Below are 15,280 nucleotides of genomic sequence, written 5' to 3'. Positions count from 1 at the left end.
CCACTTTGAGCTTGGACAGGTTTGTTCTCTGGTAATGCCATTATACCTAGTCTGGCAAAAAACTCTTCTTAGTCGGGTACAGTCCCAGAGGTCCCTTAAAACATCCCTCTTCTTTGGCTAGGACAGCTTTTTTTTTTTTTTTTTTTTTTTTTTTTTTAATTATTCTTTTTCTTTTCTCCCTCTCTCCTGTAGCAACCTCGAGTAATGTGATGGGCCACAGTAACTTTTCAGGTAACAGGTAACACTTGATTGAACTCTCTTGTTCAAACTTGGTGCAAAACTACTCTAGAGGCAAAGGAACACATTAGTAAATGGCTTTAGGGTATCCCTATGTGCATTCTTCCTGGGCTGCCCTCAGCTGTCTTTTAGCAAAGCCACACAAGAGGACCAAGAGGTTTAGATTACACAAATAAATGCTTGTGGTTACAGACTGACTTCTACTGAAGTTCAGGGGAGTCAGTCAGTGCAACAAAGGACTGGTCCTTTTTGTGGTTTTGTTCCTCCTCTTATAACTGGGAAATCTGACTCCATGATCTTAATATTTTTACTATTAATCTTCTGATGAAAATGTTTGACAGGGGAGCAGAGAGAGGTCTTGTGTACAAGCCCAAATTATAGCAAATTCCTGTGTTACTGTTTTACAAGCTGCCATGACTGCAAGTATGCCTTTTATCAAGCAGAAAATGAAAAAATAATCAAAGAAACAACCAAACAAAAAAAAGTTTCTCATTGTAATGACAGACATTTTCCAGCAACATTTAAACTCCATCTTGCTAACACTTAAGAGTCATGTTGATGATGGTCAATTTGTTTCCTGACACTTTATAATGCTTAAAGAAGGAAAAAGCAATCTGTAGGGAAGAAACAACCAATTTCAAACTAGTCATAGCAAAGTGCAAGTGCTAAACAAAGATATTTTTCTAAACAGCACAACCTCAGGATGTACGCTGAAGTCTTGAAGTACGCTGTAGGCTGAATTACACAGTAAACAGTAGCAATAAAATATTTTCCTATTGTATTGTACATCTTTAAAACTGGGCTCTTAATTAGAGCTGACTGACCTTGCAGGACAAGGATCCAAATTACACTCCTGAAGTTTTGGCTTTGGCTTGATATTTTCAGGGTAATAGTGACAGTATTGATCTGCTACCACCCGGTTGCTTCTCAGATCAAAGCATTCAGCAGAAGTCAGTTGATAACCTGCAATATGCAGTGGAAGAAATAATATGTGATGCAGTGCTTTTTCTGTCTCTGTCTGAAATGTATGTAAGTTTTGGTTATGTATAAACCTAACTGAAAATATCAGTGATTTTGGACAAAACAGCTAGTTTTACAGATCAGATTGAAAACAACTTTATTTACAGAACAACTTCATCCACTCTGAGTCTTTCAAGAGGGAATCACCACCAGCTCTAGAATGCATGACTAAATGTGATCAGCTTGCTTAAAACCTGTATATACACTGACAGTTGACAAAAGTAGAATCTTTAGATTCTAGAGCAGAATCCTTAGCAAACTGTAGGTCCATAGGACAATGTAATCAAGAATTCACGTAGCTGTTGATACTACTTAACACCCACATTGCAGTAACATTTGCTAAACTGCACAAAAATGCCGTAAAAAATGGTCCTGACCCGATGGAATTACAGGTAAATTACATGACTCAGGAAGAAAAAAAAATTATTAAGTACACATGAGGAATAACTTTTCTAAGGTCACTTCTGAAACAAACAAAAAAAACACCACAAACAAAACACAACAGAGAATGTCCAGAGAATTTGCAGTCCTACATGGGACACATCATTAGATATCAGAAGCTCTGCTTCTGTGTGGTGGGGGGTCTACATCTCTTACACTTCAAATACCTAACCTGCAAATGTTTGTCTTGCTTTTCTCTCTGGTCCAGAGAGAATCTTTTTCCTTCTTTCACTTCTTTCTTTGTCTTCTTCATAGAACATCACAAGAGTAAGACACAATCTCTTATTTCCAGAAGGATCCCAATTCTCCAAGAGGAAAGGGAGTGTTACACTTCTTTTGTGCAATAATTTATTCCCCTTGTATCAAATTTAATTAGTATTGTCAGAACAAGAAGTAGAAAAATATAACCAGAAAGTAAAATAGTATATTTGCATAACTTCCTAGGAAAAATCATCATACAAAACTTACACATAGCAATATCATCATGGATTATTACCATCTACTGAAAACTGCAGTTTGTCTTTCACCTTGTTGCTGATCTTATTGCTCTTACTGGAATTTATGTTGGTATGAGTAGTCACTAACACTGATGACTTCTGTAGTTCCAGAACTCTACTGACTTGTCATAGAATATGTTAAAGTAATGCAAAAACTTGCATGCATCCTATTAGATGGTATCTTCTCCAGATACCCTGAAAATGCTAGCACAATCTAGCAGACATTGAACAATTGTCTTTCCCTACTACCATGTGTAGAGAGAAACTGAGGATAATCAGTATTGTCAAACATAAACTCAGAAGCCTAAAGCAAAAAGAAAAACAAAAAGCTGAAATTTCTTGGGAGCTGAGATTCTTGCATTAAGTTTCAGATAAGAGAAAAATTGCTGCTAGTGGGGATGGGTGGAAATGGAGAAAGGACATATCCTGTGATTTCAAAGTGGGCCCAAATCCCACGAGCCATGTTTGACAGCTGTACCATGACATGCAGTCACATGGATATCCATATGTATAAAGTACAGAGCTAGTATGACGCTAAAAAAATGCAAAAGCTACTACCATTGTTACTACATCCCTCCCCTCTTTAGGTATAACTACATTTATTCACAGATTTTTACATATTTTAAGGGTCTAAATCTCATCTCAGAAGCTGGAAAAGATCTTGCATGCAAATAACTGTTTCTGGAAGACAATGGTAAATTGTTACCTCCTCCACAGGATGCTGAACAAGGGAAAAAATCAGTTTCTCTCCATCGGTGAATGATAGGCTGATAGAAGATAAACTGGACTGAACTGTCAGCAACACCAGCATAGCGGATCTGAAAAAGATGTAACAACAAAGAGTGAACTTGATATTAGTATCAAGTAGAATTATTCTGACATATGCATCTTGCAGCTATGAAGCATCTTGCAGCTACATAAATACCAGAGGAACTTTGCCATAGGAAAGTGAGATGCATAAAGCAGAGCATAAACTGGTAGGAAAATCTTTGCCACAAAATACAAATAAATTGCCCAGGCATGGTCAATAGAGGCATTTCTGACCCTCTGAGGCAACATTCTGAAATAAAGAAGAGGTAAGTGCTATCAAATATGGGGGGATATGGACTGATTTTTGTTCCATCAGAATATCACCTACCACTATCTACTGGCTCTCCCTGCCACACTGACATGGGTTTTAGATCCTTAATGTTCCCCAAATACCTTCTGAAACCATGTATATTAGATACCGAGGATAAAAATGAGAGGCTGTGGTGTGAGAAATAGGAAAGTATAAAAATTCTAATTCCAGATTTTTTTTTTGTTTCTGAGGTGAGGTCTCTTTTTAATTCTTCTTTGTGGCACTGTCATTATTATAAGACAGTCCTTCTGCTTACTTTATTTTGGCTTCACAAATGGTCCTTTCAGTCACAGGTGTGGACTTTTGGCTGGAGCCAAGAGCTTGCTCAAAAAATTGTCTCCCAAGTCTGCAAGTACTGGCAACTTCTAAACCATCTGAGCTTCTCAATGCCTACAGCACCTTGTGTACCAAATGGATTTCCTTTGTAAACCAGATTGGAGGTGCACAGAATAAAATAAGAAAAGATTTGTGTGTGCGAAAGCAGCTCCTCTTGTACTTTGACGCCAAAATCTCTCCAGTGCAGCCCTTGCTTCTACCTCTATGCTCTTGAACAGATGTACGGGAATGAACAGTAATGCTGCTAAAACCTCTCCCAGTTGATAATTTGTCCTAGGGTTTGATGTGTTGCTTGGACATCTCTTCATCACTGACATGATGAAAATGCAGGACTGAAAACTGACAAATCATTAGCAGAAAATATGGATCCTTCCCCAATTCAGCACTCCTGCTCTCAGCACTTCTCCCTGTTCTTTTTTTTTTTTTTTTTTCAGACAACTTTTAATACCGCCTTTTTTCCTGGATTTTCAACCAGTTTCCCTGTTTTGGAAACACAGTTTTTCAGTCTGTCCATCATTTTCACTCTTTCCGAAAGCTGAGAGACATCATCAAAGACTACACTGTGAAACAGAAGCAAAAATATGACAAATTGAACTGTACAGTGTATCCTAGGTTGTTTGTTTTGTTTCCCTCTGCAGATGGACAGAAATATGATTACAAATCTAAGTACATCTTGAAGAGAAGGAAGAAGATGAAAATATTGCACGATATGTAAGGCTGAAAGAAATCTGGCCCACTGACACTAAGGCTACCCTTTTCTAATTTGAGTAAACAGTGACATAAACTCCCCAAACTAAAAAAAATACAGCTGTAGCAATACAGTTTCTTCAGAAAATGGGAGGTCTTTTGTATGGATTAATATCGTTTTGAGTCTGTGTGTCAGAGACAGGATATCTAATTCCTTATGTGGGGATGGTGCATTAATCACACACTTCAGAAGGGCCTTTCTGGGCTTGTGAAAACCTTATGTACTCCTGGGGAAAATATTCTGTTGTGCTGGAAGGAGGTCTCTGATCTGAATGTGCAGAAAAAAAGTTCACTGGGGAGAATTTTGCTCTTACTCTTTGTTTTTTAGATCATCAGTGATTCTTATAACTCAGAAGATATACTCAGCAGTAGGGTCTTCAGTGAATCATGAAGAACCAACTAAAAGCTCACACAGAGCCTACTATAAAAGGATGGGGATGAAAAAGGGTTCACATAAAAAAATTAGGAAGACAGAAGAATTCCTCCCCCTGCAGTCTATTCCTGTGTGTCTGCAGAATTATCTGTCTGTTTTGACACAGAGAAAAGGCAGATATACATCTTTCCCAGCCCAAAGTGGAAGTCACTCATACAGCCATGATAACAACATACATGTACATGTAGGTGGGAAAGAATTATAACGAACCTAAGCCATTATCTAAAATGATACAAAACAAAAAAATGAAAGAAACAGGCACAGTATCGTATATTATTTTAAGGAGTACTGTAAGCAGCAGAAGAACAATATATGGTGATTCCATACAGCAAAAATATTTTTATTTTATTTTATTTTGTTTGACAATTTGCTAAAGCTAAGATCTTGACCCAGGACAAAACATCAGCCTGAGCTTTGCAAGACTCAAAGTAAGACTTGATAACTATATGCTTTAAGAAATTTTTGCTGCAGAGAGCCAACTTCTACACATTGAAATACTCAGATCTGTAGTATAGTGAAATTTTTGACCCTTGCAGTATTTGCAACACTATGCTAGCTATGAGAAAGGCCAGTGCTGAAGTCCTCCAGCTAACAGTGAATTTGTGAATTCAGAAACAGCATAATGTTTCTGAATCATTCTGACCTGTCCTGTGACCTTGAAACTTATTTCTTCATTATATTGTGCTAAGCGTTTTCTATAGCCCTTAAATTCAATTGGTTCAAAATAAAGATGCCAAAAAATAAATAAAAAAAAATCCACCCCACAAAAACAACCACCAAACCCAACTCTCCCATGTTTGATTTTGGCTACATGTGCCTGAAGCATTTGTTTATGTTTGCTGAAGAATACAACAGACTGGCCTACAAAACTGCACTAAGTCTGCTTTGGTGGTTGCGAAATTTAAGCAGCAGTTTATAACAAGGAGGGATAACCATGCAATTATCAATGTTAATTGTAGGGTTAAATCATGATAAGCATATTCAGTAGTACATTCACATCTAATGAAACTGTTGTGTTGAAGGAGATACGATATCATTTGATAGGTGATATGACAGATAGATGATTTGATAGATAGAAATGATATCATTTATTTCTTGTGTGTGTTTGAGTCACAAATTGAAAGACAGGGAAAGGGAATTATTATTGCATGCTATCTTTTGTCTTATGAAATTTGATTTAGTATATTATGATCAAACTCCAGACCAACTTGGTTATTAAGAAAGTTCTAATAGATTTTTCCACATTATTATTACAAATACTTTCTGCAAGTGCCAACTCACAAATCAGTAGGTTTAATTTATCAGTGCTAAGTTCACTGTTGAAGTCTTCTAAGTAACATACAAAGAAACTGGCAATGAGGATGTGGAGAACTATCCTTCTGTGGCATATGTAATTTTGTGCTTTCATGTCAGTAAAAGCAAAGTTTTTGTATACTGTTTTATGTACTTAAAGCACTTTAATATTCCAGTTGTTATGTAGCAACATCTTACATTGAAAAAGAATGAGGATGTGCAAGAGATTTGTTGCTGTTCATATTTTGTTTATGAAGCAGAAAAAGGAGCAAGGGAAAATAATTATATAAATTTGTTTCAAATAACATATAACACACAGAGATGCCGAAGGTTTTCAAGTTTACTGTGTAACACAGTAATGCAGTACTGTATCATGATTCTTTTGAGATTGTCTTTTAATTCCCCTGGAGTGCTAAAGGGACCTTTGCCTTTGAAATCCAGGGAATGTGTACTGTCCATTTCTGGATTCATGTCCCTTGATCATGACAGTCCTGTGTTGAGTCAGATGCTTTTTGGGGGTATTTTTAAATGCAAGACAGCTCCCTCTGCTGCTTCTCAATCCAGCCTCTAAATCATCCAGAGAAATCACAGTGAAATTACATTATCACCAGTTTACTATAGACTATGGAAATCATCTCTGAAACAAACTTGCTCACGATGCTCCAACCTTAGATAAAGCTGTGTTCCTTTATGTGAGTAGGATGACTATTAAAAAGTCTTTAGACTAAATCTCTCATAAAACTGAAGCAGAAAGCTTTCAAGGTTTATGTCTTTTCTCAACCCCTTCCATAAGAAAGAAACAGGCAGAAAAACAGTGCAATTAATTGGCTAGGATGGCTGGCAGCAATGAAGTCTATTGTCTCATCTACTGCTGCTGTCAGATGCAATAATCCATACAGAATCCACTACTACATACAACAGAAGCAGAAGCTTCTTAAACAAGGAAGACCAAGTTATTCCACAGCACCAAGGGCAATTCTAAACATACTAGAACCAGCACTGCTGCATTTCTTCTGTGCATACTACTTATAACACCCCCCTCATCTATGGAAAGACCTCTGCAGCACCAAAGACATGCTCCAAGATTAAGATAATGCAACTTTGAGCATGCTATTTTAATCCATAGTGCATATATTATATTAATTTTTAATATGGCACTTACTATTCTTTGCACTCTTTCCATCAGTAGATGGAACCAGTCCTTCTCTGAAACAGAAACCTGAGTGAAGCAGACTTTTTGTTTGACCTAGTATTAAAGTTCCAATGTCTTTTATGTGGAATTTATATATTAGGTGGAATATGCAGTTTAGGAGAATAATCATGTTCTAAGAGCTATTCAAAGAAATCATTTTTATTGAACAGGAAACAAAGGTGAGTATGAAACAGAATCTATACATTATTTTCAGAAGATTACTATATGGCTTCCCATAAATTTTGCCACATTTGTCATAACAGGAGAAAAAACAGAAATAAAGATACTGCAATATGTCATTTTTATGGCTATTCCAAAACAAACAAACAAACAAAATAAAACACAGACTTCTGAATGAAAACTTAAGTTGATAAAAGCTAGTGAGGCAGAGTACATTATAGAATTGCTTCCTGTTAGGTCGAACCGTCACTCTACAGAAGTGACCTCAGGCAAGTCACATATCTCAAGAGGTAGTATAGCTTTATGATGAAAGGACCATATTCCAATAAGCTCTCCTAGATGCAGCGAAGTGCTTTGATCATTTGCCGCTGATGACACAAAACTTGATTCAGTTACAAATAAATTTTAACTCTTATTATTTCTGTGTGTAGAGTCTTAACTCGAGCTCATCTACTTACAAGAGCACCATCCTAACCACCACCACGGCTTGCAGGACTAGATCCTTTGTCACTTCCTGTGTCCCATGCAGCCTTCTTCTAGCTATGAGGCACAACCTTCTTTGGAAACCTTTGTCAGCATGTCAGAACTAAAGGACACAGATGAACCTCACTGTCTTCAACCTCAGTATCTCTAAAATTCAGCAATAAACCAACTACAAACAAAAAAGTAATTTCTTGTTGCTAGAGAAAATTTGCATTTTTCAGTGTTAGCCCCAAAGGCAACACTGAAGTAATTTCTTATTCCATTCCACAGGGTAAATCACTCCATGCTCTTGGTTCAAAAGAGATTATTTAATCCAGTCCTGGCCCTAGCCTGACAGGACCCATCAGCATCTGCCAGCTGGCTGCCTGCACACGCACAATTTTCTGCATGCCCCTGCAGATCCCAGGAAGTCTAGGCTGAGCCCCAGCCTTATTTTCTTTTACTAACCTGGACTATAATCAAACACATTTCTCTCACCAGCATTTTCTGCCAGTCCTAGATCACAACTGAGATTAGAGTTGTCTGGATACCACAAGTGTTCTATGTAACTCCACATTCAATTTTGACTTCTATCTTAGCTATCGCTTATTGGACGAGTGGCCAAAATCCTAACCCCAGCAGTAACTCTACTTGAGAGAAGCCAGCCTACATTACCTCTGAGTTCTGATACATCTAAAAATTCATCTGGATCTGTTTGCATAAAAGTTGCTGTTTTCCAGGCAAGTAAATCTTGACACCAAAGACATACTGCTGTGTAAGGGAAGCTTGCTAGCACCACAATGAAGCCTTTCATCTGGCTTTTCAGTAATGTACTTTACCTTGTTTTGGTAGAGAAGGAAATGTATGTTCGAAGGGATAAAGCTATTTTCCCCCTTATCAAGAGAACAGTGTAAATACTAGGATCACAGTCCAACCCTTCTGTCCTTCCCATTATCATTTCAAGGACATTGGTGTACACGCCCATGTCCACAACAGGTATGTTATAACTAGACAGGCTGCCTTAAATCTGTAGCTGGTATATATAATGTAAAGTAAGCAGTACTGTTTACATCATTCTAATTTTCATCATCTGGATATAATCTGTAATACAGTGTTTTAGACATTTTGAGTTGACCAGCATCTGTTTCAATGAAGCATATTGAATATGATCTGCAAACACAGAAGGGATGCGTTCTTCAGGTCAGGCTTCTCTCTGTAAACCAGTTTTGATAACTTCTGCTTGATTTTTGTGCTGCTGTCATACCAAGAGGGCTAGAGGGCAGTCCACAGGGCTCTGCTACCAAAGTTAACCCATTCCAGGCCTGTCCAGTTAAACCCAATCCCATTACCTACTTAATTTTCCAGTTTACTCTTCAAGCTTATAGTTTCCATCTTCTCTAGGTTAAGGCAAATGTCATCTGCCTCTGGGGCCCAAGGTGAAAAATTTATGTAGTCTGGACATGATACAGGTTTTACAATTTTACAGCTGAAATCCTTCAGGTTCCTTGGACCTACTGGAAAAGGATTTATTTTATTGTAATTCCCAAAAGCTCATTTTTGTACGTGTGCTTTCCTACAGAATGTGTCCGTTGCTTCCAGCAATGTGTTTCATATTACCTGGAAGAATAGAAATGGTCTAATGGGAGGAAACAATCTAACTCTGATTGCCAGTGCAACACAAAGCAGATCTTCAGAATGACACCATGACTTCTCAACAAGAGTCATCCCTCTTATTTTGGAGCTTGGGGACTTCATTCTTCACTCCTACAGTCTTCTGTGTAATTACACTGTCATAAATTTCACAAATTATGGACCAAAGAGATTGACTTACTTTCTTTTTGTCACAAACTAAGCAAGCTGCAAAGAGTACATAAAGTAATCTCCATATTCTTGTAATGAGTTCAACTTTACTCTGTGCAGAATTCATTGCATATGCTTTTATCTTCATACACTGTCTCTTTTGAGGAGTATCCAGTGAAGCCTTCATCAGGTATTTAACTATAAGGAATTTAATGTAAAGTTCAAGAACTAACCTGGACTAGACTTCGTGGTAAATGCATATTGGCAAATTAAGCTCTCAAAAATTGTTTCTCATCTTCCTACTCCATGTTGGTAGTGACCTTGTGTCATTTTATATTGCTGCTTTATGAAGTATATTTGGTTGATGAGCCTCACCTTAACAGTGAAGTCTGCAGTGAGTGGCCCAGATATCCTCAGTATCTCCTTGTCAGGAAACTTCTGGAAGTCGATGCTAGAATTGTCCACAATGAAGAAACCTGTGGAACTAAGGTTATTTTCACCCTTCACACCCTGGAGAGTCTTGGTTTCCAAATCTGGAAAATATAAACAAATTAATAAGAAAGTAGGGCATTATAATTTGAAATAACAGAAAGATAGAGTAGGTAAAAAGAAGAAAATAAAATGGTGGTGATGCAGATTTCCCTCCTAAATTAGCTATAATGTAGCTTCTCGTTTCTTTTCCATGTTTTATTAATATTTCCATACATCCCATTGTATTTTTTTTTTCTCCTCCTTCTGCTTTTTGGTGTTGCTCAGCCCCCAGATTTCTAGCTACATATCTATTTCCTTACCCATTGGACATTTTTCTACTCTCTTCCAGACATATTAATCTATTCCTAGTTAGGCATATTTGCTGCTGTTTAACTTACTCTCTCTAAGTGACACTCCTACATGGAGCATGGCTCAGATGTTCCTCCAAGAGTGCTGGAATAGTTAGTTGCTCTTCCCACTCTCTGCTCAGAGGTGGGTCACTGATCACATGTTGCATTGACTGACAATTAACTGAAAGCAGGATGGCCACGAATGAAAGATCAGAACAATCCTGCCTCTTTTCCAGAAGTAGTTTGAACCATCCAACAGAATAGGAAGGAACAGGGAGTGTTAACCTCTCCCTCTGGCTCTCTGTGTGTTTACAGCTCCCCCATCCACATACCCAGAGGACTTTAATTCAGATACTGTTTGGTACTGAATCATATTAAGCACATCAAATCATTTATTAAATGGAAACCAACAATTAAGACAGTGGACCTATTTCATCATCTAGTTAGCCTCCCCACCAGCTCCAGATTATGCCTTAAAACAAGTTTACCAGTAAACTGTTTCATTATTAGCTATTCAAAATGCATGTCATCATGAAGGATTGCAAAACTGTAATCCTTCCGCATGTATTTGTGAAGTTATATACAAAATCTCCTACACAGAGAGGCAACTAAGTGAAAATCTGAATTAGGTGGGGGAAAAGTATTAATCTGTGATGGAACCATGTTTTGAGAGAGAGTAAAAAGGAGAAATAGTTTTATTAGAATGTATTAAATCATTAATTAGAGGAAAGATAATAGCAGTAATTAGGCTGCTTTTCAGGGTGGGTCATGGGAATTAATTCAAGAAGGATGTTGCTGAGGCAGTACACTAAGAATTCGCCCTGTATTAATGAATTCCTTGGTTTTCAGTTAGACTAGTCTCTTCTTTTGTGATACACTTGGCCTTATATTTATTTCTGGACAGGGCGGCATGCATCAGGGATAAAGATGGTTTTAAGACTTGTGTATATATAATCGGCCTCCTGTTGACTTCTCCCACAACCAAAGTTCACAGGGCAAAATCCTCCCATCCCCAAACTGACTGTAGCTCATACATATATAAAATCCTTTGATGGGTGAACACAAAGATTCATGTAGACATGTGAAACAAGAAAGAGATGTATCTGGACTTATTCATGTTTACACAGAGCAGTTCATCTAAATTTCAAGCAATGACTCAGGCAGACCTCACTGATTCAAATCTTTTGTGTCCTGAAATGTGAAAATGTGATATGGCATGAGTGAAGACAGCTTTAGATTAGTCTCTCCTGCTGAAATCTCATTTCTCTCTAAGCTGTTTTACAGATCAATTTCATTGAAAAAAATAACAAATAATAAAAGTAAGAATTTTTTTCTGCCTTGGTAGAGAATATCTATCTAGAAAATAAGAATGCAAAAATTTACTGGGAAAGTAATAACAACTATACTAGATATAGTTGTTATACTGGTATACTATAACTTCTTCTATAATTTCTTATTAGTTTATAACCTGTAATTTGTTGGTCTTTATTCACAACTCTAAATCCAAGCAATTATAAAAGGGTTATGGCATACCAATTGCTTTCTCAACACAAGCAGTGTACACTGAACAGAACAGTGTACCACCTCATCTTTCTACTCAATATAAGCACTTTAGGCAAAAGAAGTCTGGGGAGAGTGGGAATGATTTTGTGTTTCATGTCTTTGCTTACACTAATGACTATATTTACACCGAAAAGCACAGAGGACTCTAACTGGTCTATGCTGCAGGAAAGCCATTATTGCCTTTTAGAGAAGGAAAAGGGCAGCCCCACTTATCTGACAATAATTGGTGCTTCTGAAATACTATACAGTACTGCCTGGATATTTTATTTTATTTTATTTTATTTTATTTTATTTTATTTTATTTTATTTTATTTTATTTTATTTTATTTTATTTTATTTTATTTTATTTTATTTTATTTTATTTTATTATTTTTTATGACAGCAAATCCCTTTTACCAACATTATTGTGTTTGTTGCCAATGAAAAATGAAGCAGCCTTTGAGTAGCTACTGCATTGGAAGGTAAGAGTTTCTATTGCAGAGAGTCTCTGTTCAGAAACAAATGGATTTGCCTACAGCTCTTCCAGCATATTCTCAAATACTGAGACTCTTCTCCTAGAGGGGCTGCTGTGATGCATGTCTCCCTGTCAGGAGAAGCAGGGAAAAATTGTTAAAGCTACCAAGTGACTGGCTAGCAGCAGTCAATGGGTTTAACTCCCTGGAGCAATCTCTCTCTTAAAGAGCATGGTTTGATGTGTGCATGCTGTTTCTGATCTTCTCACTGTGGTTTTCTCTGTTTGTGTGTATCTACAGGAGTGAGTGAGACTATCATAACAGAAACATGTGTTAAAGTCATGAGCAGCTTGATGGCTAAGCTCAGTTGTAGGAAAGCTTATATTTTACTATCCTCAATATTTCTTCACTCAGTGGGATATATTTTATTAATTTTAAACAAAAGCACTAGGCACCAAGAGAGCCAGCCAAAGGATAAGCAAACAAAAATGATGGAAAAATTATGGAAGGGAGAGGGATTCTGCAATGCTGGCCAAGCTCTGCTCTGAAATAAGCATGTACCACTGATGCAGCTGGGTCTGGGGAGAGTTTCTGAGGGCAGGACTCATCCCTGTGTTGAAATCAGTGATCTGAGAGAGGGAAACCAGACACCACATTGTAAACAGAGCACTGTTTTAGCAAGGCTTTCTTAAACAAATCTATACTAACTTTTTCTACTTACATAAATGATCAGGTCCTTTCAGCACGAGGCGAACATGCCTGCTTCCATAGGGAATAGCAACCACCGTATCATCCACTGTGGAGAATACAAAAATGTATGGAGTAAACAAACAGAAATTCTCATCAATTGCTAAATAACCAATAAAATAAGTGCTTAAAAGAAAGTCAGAAAAGCAGCTTCAAAAAGAACACTGAAAAATAACACCTATAAATTGTGAGAGAACATTAAAAATCTTCTGAAAAAGAACCCTGCTGTTAAACACAGTTTAAAACTTTCTACTTAGAAGAACACAAACATGCTGATTTGCTTTATTCTCATCTCCTTCACAACCATTTCTGGATTTCAAAAGTAACCAATAGCTGTCTGTTTTGCAATGGTTCCATTCAAACACCCAAGGCTTTTGAATTGGTGTTTATGTTGAAGCAGAGAAGCCTAGGTTTATTTTTATGTTTAACCAAACTACTTGCTTCAGCTGACTCTTTCTCAGTTGAACTCCACAACTTCTCTGTAACTCTTCCCATTTGATATGGTGATCTCCAACTGCCCTTAGGCACACCATCCCATTGACACCTTTTATTATAATGACTAGAATTCCTATAATTCTGCTTCCCTTTCCATTCAACCATCATACAGTCCCTGGAAAAACAGAGGCCCATTAGACTGTCATGTAAATATGTCTTAGAGCAAGATCTAAGGGTTCATCTATGAAACCCTTGGGAACTTTGCAACTGGAGCTAAACTGACAATTGAACTTGTTGCCCATTGCACACTGCTGTGAAAGTCAGTTAAGTCAGCATTTCTGAAGAGGCAGCAACCTTAGTAATGTCCTGAAGGGAGACAGAAATGGAAGGAGTGACATGACACTACAGACCTATGTTCAAATTCTGTGCTTGGTTAGTGCATTGGATGCCCAGAGTGAACAGACGTGGACTAACTTGCTGGCTTAAACTGTTCATTCACCTTTTCCCTCTCTGCCTTCTTCTCCTAATTCTACTACCTGTGAGAGAAAAAGCATGCATTTCTAACATCTCTGGGGGAGGTGGTATACATGAGAGGAACAAAGCCACTTTCACTATCTGTTCATTAGAACTGTGCTCACATCTGCCATGTAATCCCCACTAACAAGAACTGTAGCTCCACATTCAAAGCAGTGTGTTACTTTGTCATGTAAGGCTAATTCAACCAATGCAAGTGCAGTATCTTTCATCCAGTATGGACTGGGACAATAACTTTCTGAAAATAAACCAGACCAAAGTAGGAAAACTATTCCAACCTAGACAAATCAGAATTCTCATTTATCAGCAAAGTAGTTACTAATTTTGTCATTTTAAGTCGAAGAGTAAAGAGAATCAACAGGAAAAGGGAAAACCACAGGAAACAGGGATTTTGAAATAAAATGTTTGTTCATCCAAGTTTACAATATTTCAAATACATGAAGTAGAACCCTCTTAAATTTTAAACTCAGTCATGTGCCATAGGCACTTCTGAGACTCTTATACTGGAGAGCTCTATGGGGTGAAATACCCATGTACTTCTGTGGCCTCTTAAAATCCCAAAAGTGAAGAGATGCAGACAGTCTGATAAACTGCTCAGTGTCACATGAGTTGGATAGAGGTAATCCCTGTGTTCGTGTCCCTACACCTTCTGAACCTTGTCTTCATTTTCAAAATCTGATTTACATTTATTCAAGCTATCCAGAAGTGTCATTGTCACCCAAGACTTCTGAAACACTGGAGTTAAACTTTGTTCAATACACATTATGCTCATATACATCTCTGAGAACACATTCATTAACAAAGATAGATATCTTTCATTTCTACACAGATTTCAAATTTTCTGTTTGAGAAGAGAAATACTCAGGTCTTACAAAATGTATACAACAGTTCTATTCTAATGTTGATTTTATTGTTACCACCCTGGTACTAATATTCAAGATGACAACAAATAGGACAAGTAACTGGGGGA

The 15,280-nt window shown here is 37.3% G+C and overlaps 1 protein-coding gene across 8 annotated transcripts in view; it reads right to left on the bottom strand.

Moving 5' to 3' along the window:
- The window catches only part of ADAMTSL1 (ADAMTS like 1), a gene marked incomplete at its 5' end in the record, with an annotated part of 470,451 nt that overhangs the window by 114,682 nt on the left and 340,489 nt on the right, over window positions 1-15,280 (bottom strand). For 7 of the 8 annotated variants that reach the window (XR_014687385.1, XM_084504894.1, XM_084504895.1 and 4 more), the window contains 4 exons: window positions 1,062-1,200; window positions 2,902-3,013; window positions 10,134-10,291; window positions 13,316-13,390. Coding sequence is in view for 7 of the 8 variants with exons in the window: in XM_084504894.1 (XP_084361020.1) it covers window positions 1,062-1,200; window positions 2,902-3,013; window positions 10,134-10,291; window positions 13,316-13,390 (484 nt within the window). Of the gene's footprint in view, window positions 1-1,061; window positions 1,201-2,901; window positions 3,014-10,133; window positions 10,292-10,627; window positions 10,737-13,315; window positions 13,391-15,280 lie in introns of those variants that run through there. The other variant, XM_084504899.1, reaches the window with a different exon arrangement.

This window comes from Aythya ferina (genome assembly GCF_964211825.1).
Source record: "Aythya ferina genome assembly, chromosome: Z".
Lineage (NCBI taxonomy): Eukaryota > Metazoa > Chordata > Aves > Anseriformes > Anatidae > Aythya > Aythya ferina.
The sequence above is the reverse complement of the archived record's forward strand: the minus strand, read 5'-3'. Positions and strand labels throughout refer to the sequence as shown.